Here is a 17,810-nt window from a genome sequence, read left to right on the forward strand (position 1 = left end):
CTTTAAGATCGTGAAATATTGTACAATTGTTGATTTTACTTTTATTCCTTCGACAAAAACTCGGCTGTCTTTCATACATCAAAAGGTATAAGAGTCGAATGAGCAATCACTCATAACTGTTTGAAGTTATAATGATATTTTTTTTAAAAAAGTATTGTTAATGGAGAAGTCATACGGATGATAAATAAACTAGATAATATAAATATTGTTGTAATTTAATTTTTTTATTTTAGCATGAGTATGAAAATAATATATATTTTTTTTCGTCTTATCTACTTTCTAATATATAATATATAAAGTAGATATATTTTTGTCTTGTCTACGTTCGATTCTATTTTAGATTATTAAAATACTTTTAGTTGATTGTGTAATCTACTAAAATTATATTAATTTTTTTCTACTTTGATCATTTAGTTATATAAGGAAATCTTTCTTAGTTTTTTTAATTATTTAATATTTTTGATAATTATAGAATTATATTGAGTATTTCATAATATTATGTTTTTTTAACTATAATTTTTCAAAAAAAATATATATTTAAAACAGTAAAAAAACTGACATGTGTAAATATATTTGTTTCCTGATATAAATCGAAATGTTATAAAAAGTCTTATATGAAAAGTTTTTTTTACTTAAGGGATGAAAGTAAGGATGAACTTTGACTTTAAAATTTAGGATGAAATAATCAAATCCACGTGTTGTTATCCTTATTAAGTGACGTTGAATGTTAGTGTTTAATTTAGACAAAAGTGGTTCCTAATCACAACTTTGGTGTTCCTAACAAAGTTGTACAAATGAGCAGAATTTTGGACATACATGAATCTTAGGAAGTTGTGCATATGAAGTGTGAGTTTGGTTTTTTCTTTTCCTTAAAATTGAAGTCGGCCATCGGTTGCATAATTTCTTTGTTTTTGGTATATAAGTGATGCATAGCAGTCCTCTGGGTGTGACAAGAGACAGCTTTGTAGAGAGTATTGATAGAGTGGAATGGATTACACATTGTCCACTTATGTAGCTCTCAAATTATTGTAATGAATCTTACTACATTATTGATCTAATGCATGACATGTTACCTCAATCATGGAAGTCAGAAAAACATACATATTGTGTATGAGCCTTAAATTCACACCGGGACCACACCTCATCTACCAATGCAAGTTATCCACTCTTTCAAATTGAAAACTCTCACATACCCACCAAACTCTTCTTTTCCCGCTAAGCAAAAATCACTCTTCAGATCTTCAATATCAGGGGCTACACAACATCTTCCATCAACTCTTTACAACACAACAAAAACTCAAATTATTCAAATAATACAAAACTTCTAACTTCCACCGTTTAAAATTCACTTGATTTCCATTGGGATAGATAGAATAGAAGAAAGGAAAAGGCTTCCATAACCTTTTCTAAAATTTCATTGTCATCGATTAATTTTCCAACTAAATTACTTTTTTTATTATTGAATTTTGTCAAATCTCATTAAGACTGCTTATAACTTGAGGAAGTTGAAGGAGAGAATTGACAGCTTACCCGAATGCAATCAACGCTTTAAAATGGTAGGTGTTCTAATAATTAGAGTTATTGGCTACAAAAAAAATGTGTATATATAACCAAAAAAGTGTGTTCTATAATGGCTGATTATTTAATTAGCTATAATTAAAGTCATAAATTCATGCAAAAGGGTGAGTCACAATGCACGACTATATATGTCTTGCGAAAATAGTTTTTAATGTGTCTACGATAAAACACTGAACATATGATCAATCAAATTTAGAATTATATATATACTTTCCAATTGCGTTAAACTAAAACATTAACCATGAACCCAAGATTCTCAATTATTTTTTTTTTCATTGATAGATTAAAAAGAAAGGTTTTTTAAATATTAAAATCAGTGTATTTTAAGTAAAGAGATGATATAAAAAATGTAGTAGAAAATCAAAATTTAAAAACTTGCCGGAAAGCAAGAACAGTAGTATATTTCTAGATTACAAGTGTTTGGATAATATCCGTGCAAACCTAGAAGGTGGTCAATTCCGTTTCTGTTATGTAATTGGTGTGGGTAGAAGAGATGAACCGGAATTTGTTGTGGTGTGGTATGTAAAACAAAAGGCCACACGTTTCTTCCTTAAAAATCAAAATAAGAACTTGCAAAGCAACAAGCACTTCTCACCTAATATCTTTCTTGTTCTTTGAGAAACACCGCATATTACTAACCAAAGGTTGTTCTGCAGCAACCATCAATTAAGCTTTTTCGGTATTCAATTACATGTGTGGGAGTAGTTAGTTAGATAGTTACACATTTGGCTTCACTAAACAACAGAGATGTCATAAATGATTCTGATATGATAAAAGTGGTTTGTAAGGGAAAATTTATAATTGTTTTGAGGATTAAGGTGGTTAAGTAAATATTTGAAAGTTAAATAATGAGGAAGAAGGAAGGAATGTATGAGTAGAAAGTTAACATAAATTTGGTGATACATTAACATTAAGGAGGGTCCTGTAAAGAGACAGATGATGAAGATTGAAGAAAAAAGATTATGAACCCTAGAATTGTTTGTTTGTCTTGTATCGGTGCAACATAACTTGGGTATTCAATAGGGAAAGAAGCTGACGAAAATTTTATACGAGGGCTTTCAATTGGGTTCTTCCATTTAATGAAGGAGCCCATTGCCACATGATGGAGGAGGAAATGTTCAGATCACACCAAATTGGGCTGGTCCCACCATTTTTCCACTGTCACACACCCGTCAACCTTCTTAACAAACAGATAACAATATTGTATCATTGAAAAATATTTTTTAGTAATTTTTTTAATAATGCGATAACATGTAATTCGTCTATTTTAAATATTCAGACCAATAAAATAATGATATATAATTTATTTTAGAAAGAATTGTTAATATATCACGGTCTTTTGATGCTTTTCGCATTTCAAATATTAAATTTATATTTAATATTTTTAATTCCTAAAATCGGGAAATACTTATTAGCAAATTCTTATAATAATGATTTAACGAGTTGTTATTATTATATTGAGGGTGTTACTCACTCCACCACCATATTTTCTCCCTCCACCTCTCCAATTCTATTACATATTTTTTAAATTACAAAACTAACTTTTTATAATTACACAAATAACCTTTTTATTTTTTAATTCTAATTATTTACTTTAACCCTAAAATCTATCTTTCTACCCCTTCTCACCCACCTCCCAACCCCTCAGATTCTCACCTAAACTCCATCAGATTTGTTTCTCATCTTCCATTTTTCCTCACAAGGTTAGTGATGATATTTTTAATTTTTTTTTAAATGCAATGCATATATATCTGTGTTGTGCTCTATGTTGTGCTGTGCTATGCGTTTTTTTTGCTGTGTGCGTGTGTTGGGAGAAAGGAAGAAGATAACCAGGCCAAAAACGGATGTCGGGTATCCGTTTGGATCTGAAACGGATGTCGATATCCGTCGACGGATGTTGACATCCGTTTTCCCTTAAACGGGATGTTGACATCCGTTGACAGATGCTCACATCCTTTTAAAGATTATACGATTTATATTTTAGGGTTTTGTTACGCACTTTTACGTCTCTGAACCTCTCACGCCTCTGACCAGCACCTTGAAGCACCACCACACTGTGAGGAAAAATGGAAGATGAGAAACAAATCTGATGGAGTTTAGGTGAGAATCTGAAGGGTTGGGAGGTGGGTGAGAAGGGGTAGAAAGATAGATTTTAGGGTTAAAGTAAATAATTAGGATTAAAAAAATAAAAAGGTTATTTGTGTAATTATAAAATGTTAGTTTTGTAATTCAAAAAATATGTAATAGAATTGGGGAGGTGGAGGGAGAAAATGTGGCGGTGGAGGAAGTAACACCCTTATATTGATGTTGAGTTCATGACTTGATCCATTCAATGTTTCATCCAGGAAATGGAGAGACGATTGCGTTCATGCGGTATTGGGCCAGCTCATCTTTCAGCAGCTGAAAATTTTTGGTAGCTAAAATAAATGCAAATGTAGAAAAATGGTAGCAATGCCCATGGCATCTTACAACATTTTCTTCTGTTATGAACCATATGCTAATAATAGGTTAATATCAAATTCTATTTTCAGAAAATCTATGCTAATAATGGGTGAATAAAGAGAAACGTTATACAATAAAAATGGATTGGACATGTATTCGCGTTATACATGATCGAATAAATCATGTATAACCTATGGAAGTAGGCCTGATTGGAAACATAGGAAAATATTCTATTTTATTTAAATAAGAATAATTTTGAAATGATAATTCAAGTTAGAAACGCTTTTATTACATACAAGAAAGTGCTACAACTAGTAATTCTTATGATACTATTGCAGAAGGCTTGCACTACGGTCTGTTCGTATGCGAAACAATATGTTAAAAAGGCTTAAAAGCCCCATGTTTTTTTCCTACACCACCATATTTTCGAATTTTCAATTCGGCCCTTCTCTTTTCCTAACATATATAGAACATTGAAAATATGATTCCATAATACACATTCTTGATTTTTTTTTTAAATAATACTTATTTTACATAATTCTAATTCAAAAAGGTTGCTGCCCGGTGACACAGGAGATGGACACATAAAGATTTTTCGCAGTTTCTTTTTGCATCTCTATAATTTCAAGTATCTTCATAAATTCTTAATGCTGTATTCTATGATATATAATTAAAAATGTCTTTTTTATTTTTTAATTCTGAATGTACAGTCTGAAATATAAAATTATATTTCAAAATGCATAATTTAAAATATAATTTGTTGTATTTCAAATTATACCATCGGAATGAAGTTTGAAATTATGAAGATGGAGGAATAAATGACCAAGGTTTTCTTTCCTTAGTGTGTTGTTGGGCCATTCTGTTGGGAGATTTTTATTTCCTTTTACGTGTTTTGCTAAATTGTATTTAATGTGAGACTTCAGACCTAAAATACAAAGAGATGAAAGACAGACTTTTGAACTTAAAATTCCACAACCACTGGAGAGACACAGAAATGGCCTAAAAGAGTGAATGAAAAATATCCCTTGGCTAACAGACAGAGTGCAAGTTAAACTAGCCTATTTAGATTCTATATAACCACAAGATCTGGCATGGTATTAGATTGTGATTTTTTTTTTAATAAAAGTGTTACTTAATGTAATACATAGTCAATAATGTTAGAAAGAAAATCTAACAGGGAAAATGCGAATTTCATGAATAGAAATAGCTAGCATATACCACTATTTATGCAGTCGTGCCAGTAACCATGACACTAGTTATTAATTATTTGGTTGTTGAAAAAGATTCACTTATTTATTTTACTGTTTTGGATTGAAGTAAAGTGGGATTTACTCCCACTATAACTATTAATTGAAAAAGTAACTAGTAAAATTATAATTGAATGTACGTACTTGTATGATAAAATAAATGTATCATTTTAGAAAAACTAAATCTTTAGTATTTGTATAATTACTAAAAGTTACAATTCCATGAGTGATTGTATACATGAAACTGGTTAGCAGGTGGAGGTAAAGCACAAAGGAAAATGAAGACATGATTTATAATTCCTTGGAATAGTCACCTTAAAAGAGAAACTGAAAATCGAAAACCATTTTAAGATCTATTAATGAACATATGACATGGTGGTTTGACAGCAGCATTCAAGCATCTGGCATGGCTTCCGCATAGGGTCTTATGAAAGTCCTCCGCCACCACACCTCAAAAGCTCTCTGAAGATTGGGACAACCATCACCAGTTTTCAAGAAGCTTCCAACCCAAGAAAGCAAAATACTCTGTTGATCCTCCAAAGGCAAGGTGAGAATTGTTCTTCCAATTCCTTCCTCCACAAGTTTCCTGTCAAATGTCCTGCACCCGTGCTGCAACCAGTTGTAGTCATTTATTAGAGGCTGCAGCCATGTCTGCAACAACAACTGCCGTGTGTTCTTCGATGGCAAAACCTCCCCTCTTCCTATGCTCACATATAGTCTTCCAGAAATGCAGCTTACATGATAGCGAAACGCAATGGGAAGCTTTCCATGTAGGGCTGCCAATTCCTGATGGTTTGCCCACATCACCGTAAAATTTTCAGCAGCTTGTTTATCGATTAAAATCTCCAGCAACCATGACAAGTTATCCGCTTCAAGAGCTATATGTTTTACTACAGGTTCTTTGTTATCGCTGGGCATTTCTTTGAACTCTGGTTCTGCAGCTTGGTTGAACAGACACAATAATGAATCCAAACAGCTTCTGCATGACTTATAAATCATGTCATTACAGATGTCCACTGAACCTGCAGAACTTGGAAGACTATTGTTCTCCCTCAGCAGCTTTAGAACAATGGATTTCATCTCTCGGCGACCTCTCTCCTCGTTGGATTTCAGAACAAGTTCAACGATGTGGGAGAGGGTATCTTTTGGGGCATTGGAAGTATCGGGAGAAACTCGTTTTAGCACCGGATTGACCCCGATTCCATCTCCTTGGAGTCGTAGAACTGTTGAAATCACCTTTTCTTCTTCTTCCTCTCCATTCCAAGGGACTGCTTCTAAGTACTCCAAACACGATTGGATACATGAGCTGAAGCCTAGGAATTCTGCAACCTGCAGCATAGTTTCTTATTACAAGTCTGGCAGTGGTGTTTCATCAAGCACTATCCAATGGCTCATTTTCTAGGAAAGGATAAAATTGTGAAACAAGGACGAGAAAGATTTACAGTGAAAACAATATTTAGCAAGCACTTATGACTGAGGTCTCAGGCTCTACCTTTTTATGAAGTCTTCTAGAGAACAGATCAGAAACATTTTGACAAAACATTATGATCAGCAGGGGATAACGATTACCTTATACTATAGGTGATCTTCCTAATTTTAAAAGCTGAAAAACCCGAGACACCATGGTTATATCTTGACCATCACCACAATTCTTAACAACAGCACATTCCACTATTCAACTCACCTTTTAATCTTGCCGTGGCAATTGTATACTAGTAAATACATAAGCATTTCAAGCTACAATTTGTGTAATTGTGAAGAGTTACAATGTATCTATATATACATTTAACCACAATAATTTTATAAAAATCCATCTGACATTGATGACTTGTCATCATCGTTATGGTTCAATATATAGCAATTTTAACTCCAGATTTGCATCAACGGTAGTTAGTGAAAGAGGTAACTGAGCATGTATAAGAAAAATGGTATGACACAAGAAATTCCTAGTTCGCTTATACCTTTAAGATGAGGGTGGAGAAAGTATTATGCTTTCAAGTGAATTAAGACAACTCAAGAACAAATCATCTGTAAAACAGTCTTAAAAATAATAACTTTTTTAACATATCCATGATAACATTTTAAAAATAACAACCTTAGGCACCGGTTCTCATTACAGTACAGAAAATCCAAAATAAAAAATATTGATGATGCTAGCATGGTAGTTTACAATATAATAAAGCAGACTAAAGTACATTTTTTCTCATGAATAATTCTAGTAAAATGTTAATGAATGACCTTAAGGTATTAGTTAGGGAACCAAAAGTTTAAAGCAGCAAATAAGGAAACATTGAAAACACAATTAATTTCCAACTTGCTTTTTAAAGCAATTGAAAGCATCTAACAGAGTGTACTGAATGGTGATGGTTATGAGTTAACAAAACCCATAATTCTAAATACTATCACGTCATCCTCCTAATTATTAAATGAAAAAAGGTATTGAATGCCTTTTATGTTTTCAAAATATTGAATGCATTTCCTTTTTCATTTAATATCTTATTTATAAAGTACTAGAGAATAGTATAGCATTACTAGACCTTTATTAAGTTGATATCATTCCATGAAAGATAAAAAGTAGTTGATTATGTAACGAGGAAAAATGCAGCTGATTGTAGCACTAAAAATGAAATATCATTGTGTAAATTGAAGTTATATTATATCATATATATTACATACACATGTGTGTATGTACTGGGGAAGAAAAAACCATAGTGAAAATATTTATCATATTGGAGGGTGAATTAACTCACGAGGAATACAATTATAAGAAGAGATTAAATGTCACATAACTATAAGCCTCCAATGAGGCATACCATTAAACAACACAAAAAATAATCCGAAAATTATAATACCAAAAGATTAATAGCATAGAACATACTTCTTCACTCCCAAAAATACCTAACAGTATTAGCAGCAAAGAAGGTTGTGATGACAGACAGAGCTAGCAAATTACCTTAAGTATTCTAAGAATGCGAGAAACGCTCTGCTTCATTAGCCGCTGCTTCATTTCTTTGCAGTACATAAGCCCAACAGTTTCAACATATATTTCAACATCCTCACAGTCATCAACTTGGAGACATGACAAACCAGATTGTTCAGAAAGTTTATCAGCAAAAAAACTACTCTTCTCTTTCAAAACATCCTTGTGAACACTTAGCTTCACACAAAAACCCTGCTTTCCAAGGAGAAGAAGCTTAATGTCACAAGTTCCAGGTTCACCAAACTCAATAGCCACCTTTTTTGGCATAGATTCAAGTTTGGGTCTAGGTGCTCTCTGTGCAGGCACAGAAGGGCTAGGTGGAGGTCTTTCTGGATCATCATTACATTGTTGAGCATCAGAAACCACCAACCTTGACGGGGCAGGCCCTGCTTTTCTCTCACTCACCGAGACTTCCTTTTTCTGGGAACTGCTCTTCGGAGCTGGTGGGGAGGGTTTGAGTTTATTCAAAGGGTTTTGAGGCTTGAGGCTTTTCTGGAACCCAACAGGAGTAGGGCAACACCAAAATCCTTCAGGGGTGACAGCAATTGGAACACTTTTAATCTTTGTTTGACTTTGCTCTACCCGGGTAATCCTGATATCCCCCATAAGTGACAAGGATTCACACTAATTATATGGAACAAGATATAGCATCACAGGGGAAAAGATGAAGTGTAGACAAGTCTTCGTATCCCCACTTAGCAACTAATATATTTCCCCTCATAAAATATGAAAAATAAGCAAAATGAAAAGCTGCAATCTTTGAAGCTGATCTACTTCCCCAAAAAGAACCGGCGCCACTGCAGTTTCACACAAAGTACATGGAACATGAGGAATGTTCAATGGACTGAAAATGTCTATATTTTTCTCTAATGGGAAAACGGATTTGAACTGAAACCAAAGCAGAAGTATGTAATTTCTTTTCTATATTTTAACAAATAAAATGGTTGGAGCGTTTCCAAAAGTACAATATGACCATGAAATTATATATCTGACCCCATCAAAGTGAACCAGTAATTACAGATCAGCACACAGAAAATGACCCTTTTCTCTCTCTTTCTCTCTCTGGACACTAGTCACAGGTAAACGGCAGAAGCAGAAAACTTACCACACATTGGTCATATAAAGAACCTAGGAAACCTCGTGTCATATCCAACAACTTCGTTGAAGCTCAGAGCTTTAAAAATGATTGAACATCAGCTGCAGTGTTGACCATGAAGGGAACCGACGAGGAAAGAGCTGCAGCGAGGAATAATGAGTTTGGTCACTCTCTAACTAGTGAAGGATAGAACACCAGCAGACCCGCACAAGCAAAAAGAGGGCACCCATATGAAATGAAAGGAAATGGGCTATGTTTCCTACTTTCCACTTTGCAAGTTCCATGCTTTTCATGATTTGGGTCTCAGAATTCGCATCACTTGGCCCCTCAGACTCAACCATTCATCTTTTCTCTAATTAAAAAAACAATCTTTTAAAATGAAATAAATAAAAAAGAAAACTTTTCCTTTAATCCGGTTTTTCCTTGCTGGAGTTTCTCTACACAACTCAGCAATGCCTCTCTTTTATGGTTTGGTATATTTATTTATTATTATTGTTGTCATATTCTGGATTCTTTATGTATGACACTGTTGCTTTTGTCATTATGCACTCATGTGGAGTAGAGTAAAGTTAAAGTAAGCTTGCTTCCTGGTTGGATAGTGCAATTACCAGTATACCCTGAAGGTGTAGCCGAGTTGTAACAGTGTATGTTGGGAATGTTTAATGGGAAATTAAAGAAAGAAGAGGAGAATCTTGATATTGAAAGAGATCTGTGTCAGAAAGGGGTTGAGAATAGTTTCTCATCCTTTGGTTGTTTTTATTTTGAAAGAGGCAGTTAGCTGTGGAATTATAGTAGGATGGATATAAGAAACATGAAAGCGATGGATTGTCCTAAAATCCAAACCCAAAAATATGAATCTTCTAAGAATAGACAACGGTTGATGCCTTTTCAATTCTCCTGATTTTGGTAGCATGCATTCAACCTATCACGTTACTTCTATCCATCCATTGTTTCAATAATAATACATGAACTCATACCATCACTTTAACTATCCCCAACAAATTAACTCGCTTTAAAGGTGATTAACCTACCTTTAATACCGGTTCAGTTTGGTTTTCGGTGATGCACTTCCAAAGATAAGTCCTAACTCAAAATAGCACTTTCTACTTCTTTTTATGTCTAAACATTTTAAGATGAATCACTGAGTTCACGAGATATTATTTATTTTATAATTTAAAATTTGTCAGAATTTTATCTTTTAAAAACATATAAAAAAATGTAATTAAACTGTTTTAAACCTTTTCTAATAAAATTAACACTTGACTTCTAATAAAATTATTGGGTATAATAAAAACAAAATCATTGGTTTAATTGAAGGAAAGAAATTTAAATAATATATATAACATTTTTACAATATCATCAAATAATTACTATATAAGTTTGTACCATTTTTATTTTAAGTGGTATTTTTTAAATTATCTTTTATTTATATTTGTCTTTTGAAAAAGAGTGTGTTATCTTTCCACTCTTGATTGAGTCATATATTTATAATTTTAAAGAGACTAAACACTAGATGATGGGTTATTTTTAAAACTTTTTTAGGACCCTTATGTTAACCGTTATATGAAAGTATGATATCCTCCATTCAAATAACCATTCAAGTAGTTCGATTTCAAAAATTTCTTCAAAAGAGAATAAAATATAAACTGGTCACAAAAAAGTTGCATGATATTAGAAAAAAAAATCTTTTATTTTAAAATGATTCTTTTAAAAATTATACGTAGAATGATTTTTAATTAGTTGATATATTAAAAAGAAGTACACTAGTCCGTACAAATCAATTTTTAAGTCGCTTAGATTTTAACATTTGTTAGTCACAATATTTTTCTTGTATAACACTTGTGAAATAATTATAGAACCAAAAGGAATGTTATTTATCTTCTTTAAACAGACTAAAAACAGTGATTATAGCTTTTAATAGGGTAATTTAAAAAATAGTAAAGCAAAACCAAATTTTGAAAAAATAAAAAGAATTGAAAAGGTTAAGAAGTTGACTTTGATTTTAATTTCCTCTTAAAAAATTAATTTATGATGTATGATATGTATCTACTTATTTATATTTTACATATATATATATATATATATATATATATATATATATATATATATATATTAAATTTATTTTATTTTTACAGTGGTCGAATAATAGATAAAACAATAAATTCAATAGATAAATATTTTTACTATAATATATTCTAACTTATGATTTTATATTGTATTTAAAAATTTAATTTTTTAAAACAAATTTATAAACTAAAATTTACGTTTATTTATATATTATAAATTAATTTAATATTTAGTTAACTAAAATTACTTGTTTTATAAATTTTAAATAAGAATGAAGAAGTTAGTTTCATGAGAAATTAGAGAGTTGGAAAAAAAATCAAATGCTAAGATGCAAATACAAAAGTAATTCACATAATCACATCATCACATGCAATGCTTCTCTAATTGACTATTTGTCTCTATTACTTTCTTTTGCTCTTTGGCTATTTCCATTTGCGATTATCTTTTTCTTTCATCCATTAGTACTTTTCTTTGTCGGATCATGAAATGGACATAGACTTTTCCTTATGTTTCTTACTACCTTATTTCTTCTTCTTTTTCTTTTAATTTCATGTTCTTCATTGCTGATTTCAACAATACGATAGTTACTTTCTCACAATAATTATAAATTCAATGTGTTAAATAAATTTTTATTTTGGATTATGATGCATGAAATAATTTTCTTACAATCCATTTAATAACAACTTACTATGAAGTGTCACGAATTCAAAATTTTCTAGAAACCAATAACATATCACATCACTCGTTTAAACTTTTTTTTATATATATTTTCAGATTAAAATAATATTTTCGTTTGATTATAAAACATAAAAAAATCATAATCCATTATTTATTAACCCGTTTATCTATTTCTCTTTTTCTTTGTAATATTATTTTAGTATTCCACATATTTATCTTATATAAATGTTTGTATTTATTATCATAATACATGTTTATATATATTTATAATTTATAATATTTATATATATAACTAAAATTTTATTTACAATTTTCGTAACTATTATTTAACATATTTGTATTATTCTATTATTATATTATCATTATTATTACTATAACATTATTCGTTAAAATTTAAATCTGTAATATTATAATATTATTTGATATATATATATATATATATATATATATATATATATATATATATATATATATATATAATTGTTATATTATTTGAAGTATACTGATATTATTCTATTATCCTATTTTATTGCTAATATTATTATTGTGGTTAATATTATTATTTTCTTATATATTTAATTTATATAAATATATATATATATATATATATATATATATATATATTTAAAAGGTAAAACAATTCTTATACATTGTAAAAAAAAATATTGTATTGGTAAAATTTTGGGTGTTACAATAATAATTACTAAATAGTACATGTGATATTTTTAATGATATTTACATTTTTTTTAAATATTGAGTAAATTATCCGCATTAAAAAAAATAAATTGTATATTAAATAATGCCAATAATAATTTATCATATGACAAATTTACTGATATTTATGACAATTAATAAATAGTACATTTGATACTTTTAATGAAACTTACATTTTTTTTTCTGATTTGATTATTTTGGCATTTCTAATGTAATATGATGCTTGAAAAATGTCTCTTTGTGTAAACCTTACTAGATTCCCTAGCTCTAACAATTTTTTTGTCTTCTTTTTCAGTGATTTGCACTTATTTTGAAAGATTATCGAAACGTGTTATTTGAAAATCACCTATTGGATTTTCGTCACTGAACTAACTCGCTAATTGAAGTTAGGCAAGGATATATTATGATTCTCCAAACTCCATAATTACATTGAGAGTTTGAAGGGTTTTTTTTATAAAAGGAATTTACACTATTTTTTTAAAAACAAATATATAAATGTGATATGAGTTAAACTTATAAAAAATTAACATTAATATCATTTTTAATCTTGAAACAATAATTTTGTACAATTATTTATATGATGTTTAATTTTGTTATTTTATTTTTATCTGATATGATATTAAATTCAATTTTAGAGTTTATCCAAAAGCATTATTGACATAATTGAAGGTATGATAGAAAGTGTGTTGATTTGAAATTTTGCCATACTGGTGCAGGGTGAAACATTTCATTGTGAAGATGCTGTTTACTTTTGGGGAAAAAGTGAGAAATTCACAGCTGTAGCAATTTCTCATTGATGCAATTAGGCATAGCTGTGTGTGCCGTGACTTCAGTGCAATCATAGAGATTTGCAGCGCTTCCATCAAACTGCTAAAACAAGAGAAGATAGAAAGATAGAAAGATAGAAACGTGTTTTCGTCATCAGGAATCAGAAATTCCAATCACATGATAAGTGGCCTCTGCTGCCCTGGAATTGTTGTCTTTTTGGCCCACCAAGATTCACTGCTCCCAAATTTTGATGTTACTAATGAACCTTCTGCCATGTGCTCTAAACTTTTCATCCTAATAACATCCCTTTTCTTTGTAGAGATCACAGTTAACTATGTCCTATGCACCTAACCAATTATTAGTACCAAACCATAACACAGTAGCTAATTAGGGGATACCATTAATCATGTATATTGTGATTAAAATATGTCCAACAAAGACAGGTGAGAATCTAGGCCATTCATCAATCGTGATAATTTATGTAAGCTCTCTACCAAGAGAAACAACTGGTGAAACATTGAGCTTAGGCCTTAGGAGACAAGCTATTGGTTGAAGGTTATCATTTTTTTTAGTACATGAATGAGTGAAAGAAGAGTGAGTGACCGACATATTGGTTTGGCTTTGGTATGCACTGTTGCCTGCAATCTCTCAATTTTGTCTGTGAACAAGAGGTCCATGGGGTCCCTAATCCTGACCTCTTGTGTGTCCATTTTGGAGGATTCTCATCCTCTACAATTGCTTTTAAAACTCTTTGGATCTTCACCCTTAAAGTAGTAAGCTTTTTTGTAAAAACAATATAAATAATTGTGTGGTGTTGATGAAGGCCACTAGATCCAAACTGCACAGGTTGCTATTCATTTTTGGACTGCAGGATCCATACATGATGAAGTTCATCCGGGAGAGATTTATATATGTGACATAAGTTTTAACTTATAAATATTGATGTCACTGTTAACTCATTTATGTGAATATTTTTTCTTATATGGACATGTCATGAAACACTGACGTTAAATACATCTCTGGTTGAAGTATAATACTGTATTTTAGTTATGTTGAGAGAATACAGTCATCATTTATTTGTTTCAGTAGCAGTTGAATATTATAGTTTATGCTTCGGTCATGTTGCTTCTCACTGTCAAGGACTAGATAATGGCAGAATGAATCACATGGTTATTCAGTTTCTGTCCCCATTAATGGCCTTCCCATTTGGCGCACAAAGCCTCTGTTCAGTCGAGTGACCCTCATACTGATAAGATATATCGGTTTCTCCCTCTTCTTCTTGGTGTTAGTAACTTTTTTCTAAGCTGCATGGATTGGTGTTTTTGCTTTTCACAACTTCACGTGCCTTTCATCATTAATCTCACTAACTGCATCAGCTCATCCAAACAGAACAGAAAGATTGGCATAATTGGTCTATGGGTGGCTGACATATATGTTACTTTTGTATTTCAATGTTGTCATCCAAGACTTGGCGTATGATATAGCAGAATAATGGACCGAATCCAAGAGACAGTTGTAACCTGGAAGGGAGAAAACTAGAAGCAATTAAATGTAAATTCCGTGATGTTACATATAGAACCACCATTTTTGCTAAAAACACATTCCCCCTTAAATATTGTCACCGCAAGGAAAAACTGATTTTAATATGTTAATCATAAGTCAAAACTCCCTACATTTTAGTGCACATAATAATTTGGCTGTCATGTTATGAACATATAAACTTTACATTGGTGATTAAGGGCTTATATTTATATTATTGTTAGATTTATTCTAAAAGTATAATAAAATATTAAAGAAATAAATTTTTAAATCTAACTTAACTACATAACTCTGACTTAAACAATAATACTGACTTAAAAAATTTGAATTTTAATATAAGACTTTTTAACACAATTCTTTTAACAAGACTTCGGATTCAACTCTCCTACACTCACATTTAGAAGTTATAAAGTTAGTTTAAAAAATTTGAAAAAGAAGGTAGGAAAGATTGTGAGTTCAATCTCTCTACTAACTATTTACATTTGTCAATCAATAAAATAAATAAATTGTTAAAACAAACTTTAACCAATAATTCTAATATAATGTAAACTGATATAAAAGTACAAATACAAACACCAGTGTATGAATAATATTAGTATTATAAATTTTAATGTAAATAATTTGAATTATCTAAAATGTAAGATGGGAAATAAATAGATTTGATTTAGCAGACTCTCCACTTTATTTATCAATAATATGAATTAAGTTATAACGTTTACATTAGACTTATAATTAAGCACATGCTGGTTTAGTCAGGCGTTCAGGCTATAAAAGGTATTCCATCTATTATAAAGTAAAAATGATTATAGTTTTAATTTTGTAAGAACTTTTGAAACTGACTGAAATTTTTGTTTTTAATTTGTAGACAAATAAATTAGATCAATAGTTAAATTCATATCAAATAAGACATTTATATTTAAATGACACAAATTACAAGGAATCTATTTCTATGAATAAGTTACTTAGCAATGAAAAGGAAAAGAGAATAAGTTAAAACGCTAAAATATTTACAATCCTGAAACTGCTAAAGAAATTAAGAACCATGTCATAAAAATGGAGAAAATAGCAATTGCCAATCCAGAGCTTTGACCACAGACATTTTTTTTCCGCTGAACTTCTTTTGGGGGTTTCCTTTCTTGGTGATGGCGGAAGGGTGAGGAAGGGAGAAAAGGAATGAGGAATTGCCAAATTATTTCATGAGATCAGGCACTAGAGTGAAATGTTGGAAAATAAAGCAAGAGAAAACGGAACAATTGTGCACTAAGCTTCAAAAACATGCCTACTCTTCCAGAGGGGATACAGAACGATTGTACATTGCAATCAATGCAAAAATCACTTGAATCCTGTCAAATTACCAGAGACGGCCAGAGTAAATTATAGATGATTCCTCACAAGTTGCCTGCCCCAGGTGATTGATTTTTCCTCATATGTTGGAAGACGTCAAATCAAATTAATACTTTCGGGTTGGGCCGTTCCAAATTGGAATCTTTTATGTTGAGCATATAATTTGTCTGCCAAATTGACAATCTAAAAATATTGTTGTAATAATGCACAGATTCAGGTTCTAATAAAGGCGCCCCCTACACTTCAAGGATTCGCAAAGACAAGGAGATCCTTCACTAAGCACATGCTCGTACTGATAGTCATATGTTAGCTCTTCACCTAAAGCAATCTGTCAAAAAGAACAAAGCGAGACGTAAGCCATTGCATACAAAAGAAGCTACTAAAAGTGTGTCCACTGTTCACAAGATAACATGCACGACTGAATGTCCTTCACAAACAAGGGACCAAACTTTGGATTGTTGTGCAATGTTCATTATATCCACGAATACCATTATTCACACGTCAACTGGGATACAGAAAGCAAATTTCTTGTAACATGTTTGTCAATAAGCCGGCCTTTACTTTTCATTAGTAAAGCAGGGTAACGTTTTATTAGAGATGTGACCTTCAGTATCTATGATACAGTATCTTCACATATTATGTTTCTATAACATACCAAATCAAGAAAAGAATTTGCAAGTAGAAATTGTTAAAGCATCATAAACATTGGATTCTTTTAAAGGAAATAGTCCAACATAGGAGAGTACTTACATCCCGATTTGCATAAAAACCGATATGTGCACGTTCAGAATCCATGCTCTCTACAAGAACTTGGTGATTGACCAGATTTGGGGTGCAACTACAACAACAACAACAAATTGTAAGAGAAAACCAACATAACGTACATAAAAATCAGAATGTAGTATAGTTACTAATCACAAAAAGTTTAGGCTTTTGTTGAATTAAACAAAATCATCATTGATAAAAAAAATGATATTTAAATTTTTAGTGCATTACTGTGGTTAATTGTTGCCAGGAAATAACGTGGGTCCAAATAGCACCATGTTAAAAGCAACTAGCCAAAAAGAGCACTAGTCCCCCTACAATGCATCTATTTGTAAGGAGCAGAAATACAGTCATCATAATATTATGATGATATTGATGACAAAGTGACTATCCAGGACATTCTTAACAGCACATTAAGAGCATAATAAATAATAGCAAGTAGCATGGATTCATGTACAGTGAAATAAGCAACATTTCTCGCCAAAAACTAATTCAAGATCAATTTCTGTTAAGTAATTCAAGTTAGATTGAAGAAAATTCATTGGAAGGAAATCATAAAAGTTTACCGGCTGCCATTTGAAACCAGCTAGTA

General features: G+C 31.1%; 1 protein-coding gene and 1 long non-coding RNA gene across 2 annotated transcripts; both read right to left on the reverse strand.

Annotated features, from left to right (window-relative positions):
- Positions 1-5,541: 5,541 nt before the first annotated feature.
- Positions 5,542-9,774, reverse strand: LOC124826528 (BTB/POZ domain-containing protein At3g50780-like). The gene is made up of 3 exons (XM_047299363.2): positions 9,353-9,774; positions 8,221-9,044; positions 5,542-6,596 (listed from the first exon to the last, which is right to left on the reverse strand). Exons 2-3 carry the CDS (start codon positions 8,851-8,853, stop codon positions 5,661-5,663), a joined length of 1,569 nt encoding a protein of 522 aa, XP_047155319.1. The 5' UTR covers positions 8,854-9,044; positions 9,353-9,774; the 3' UTR covers positions 5,542-5,660.
- A 6,226-nt stretch (positions 9,775-16,000) lies between these two features.
- LOC148201114 (uncharacterized) lies at positions 16,001-17,597 on the reverse strand. The gene is made up of 2 exons (XR_015786275.1): positions 17,204-17,597; positions 16,001-16,781 (listed from the first exon to the last, which is right to left on the reverse strand). It is a non-coding gene; the product is annotated as an uncharacterized LOC148201114 (long non-coding RNA).
- Between the last annotated feature and the right edge of the window lie 213 nt (positions 17,598-17,810).

Source organism: Vigna umbellata, chromosome 4 (assembly GCF_029865625.1).
Source record: "Vigna umbellata cultivar VRB3 chromosome 4, Vumbellata_1.0, whole genome shotgun sequence".
NCBI classification, from domain to species: Eukaryota; Viridiplantae; Streptophyta; class Magnoliopsida; order Fabales; family Fabaceae; genus Vigna; species Vigna umbellata.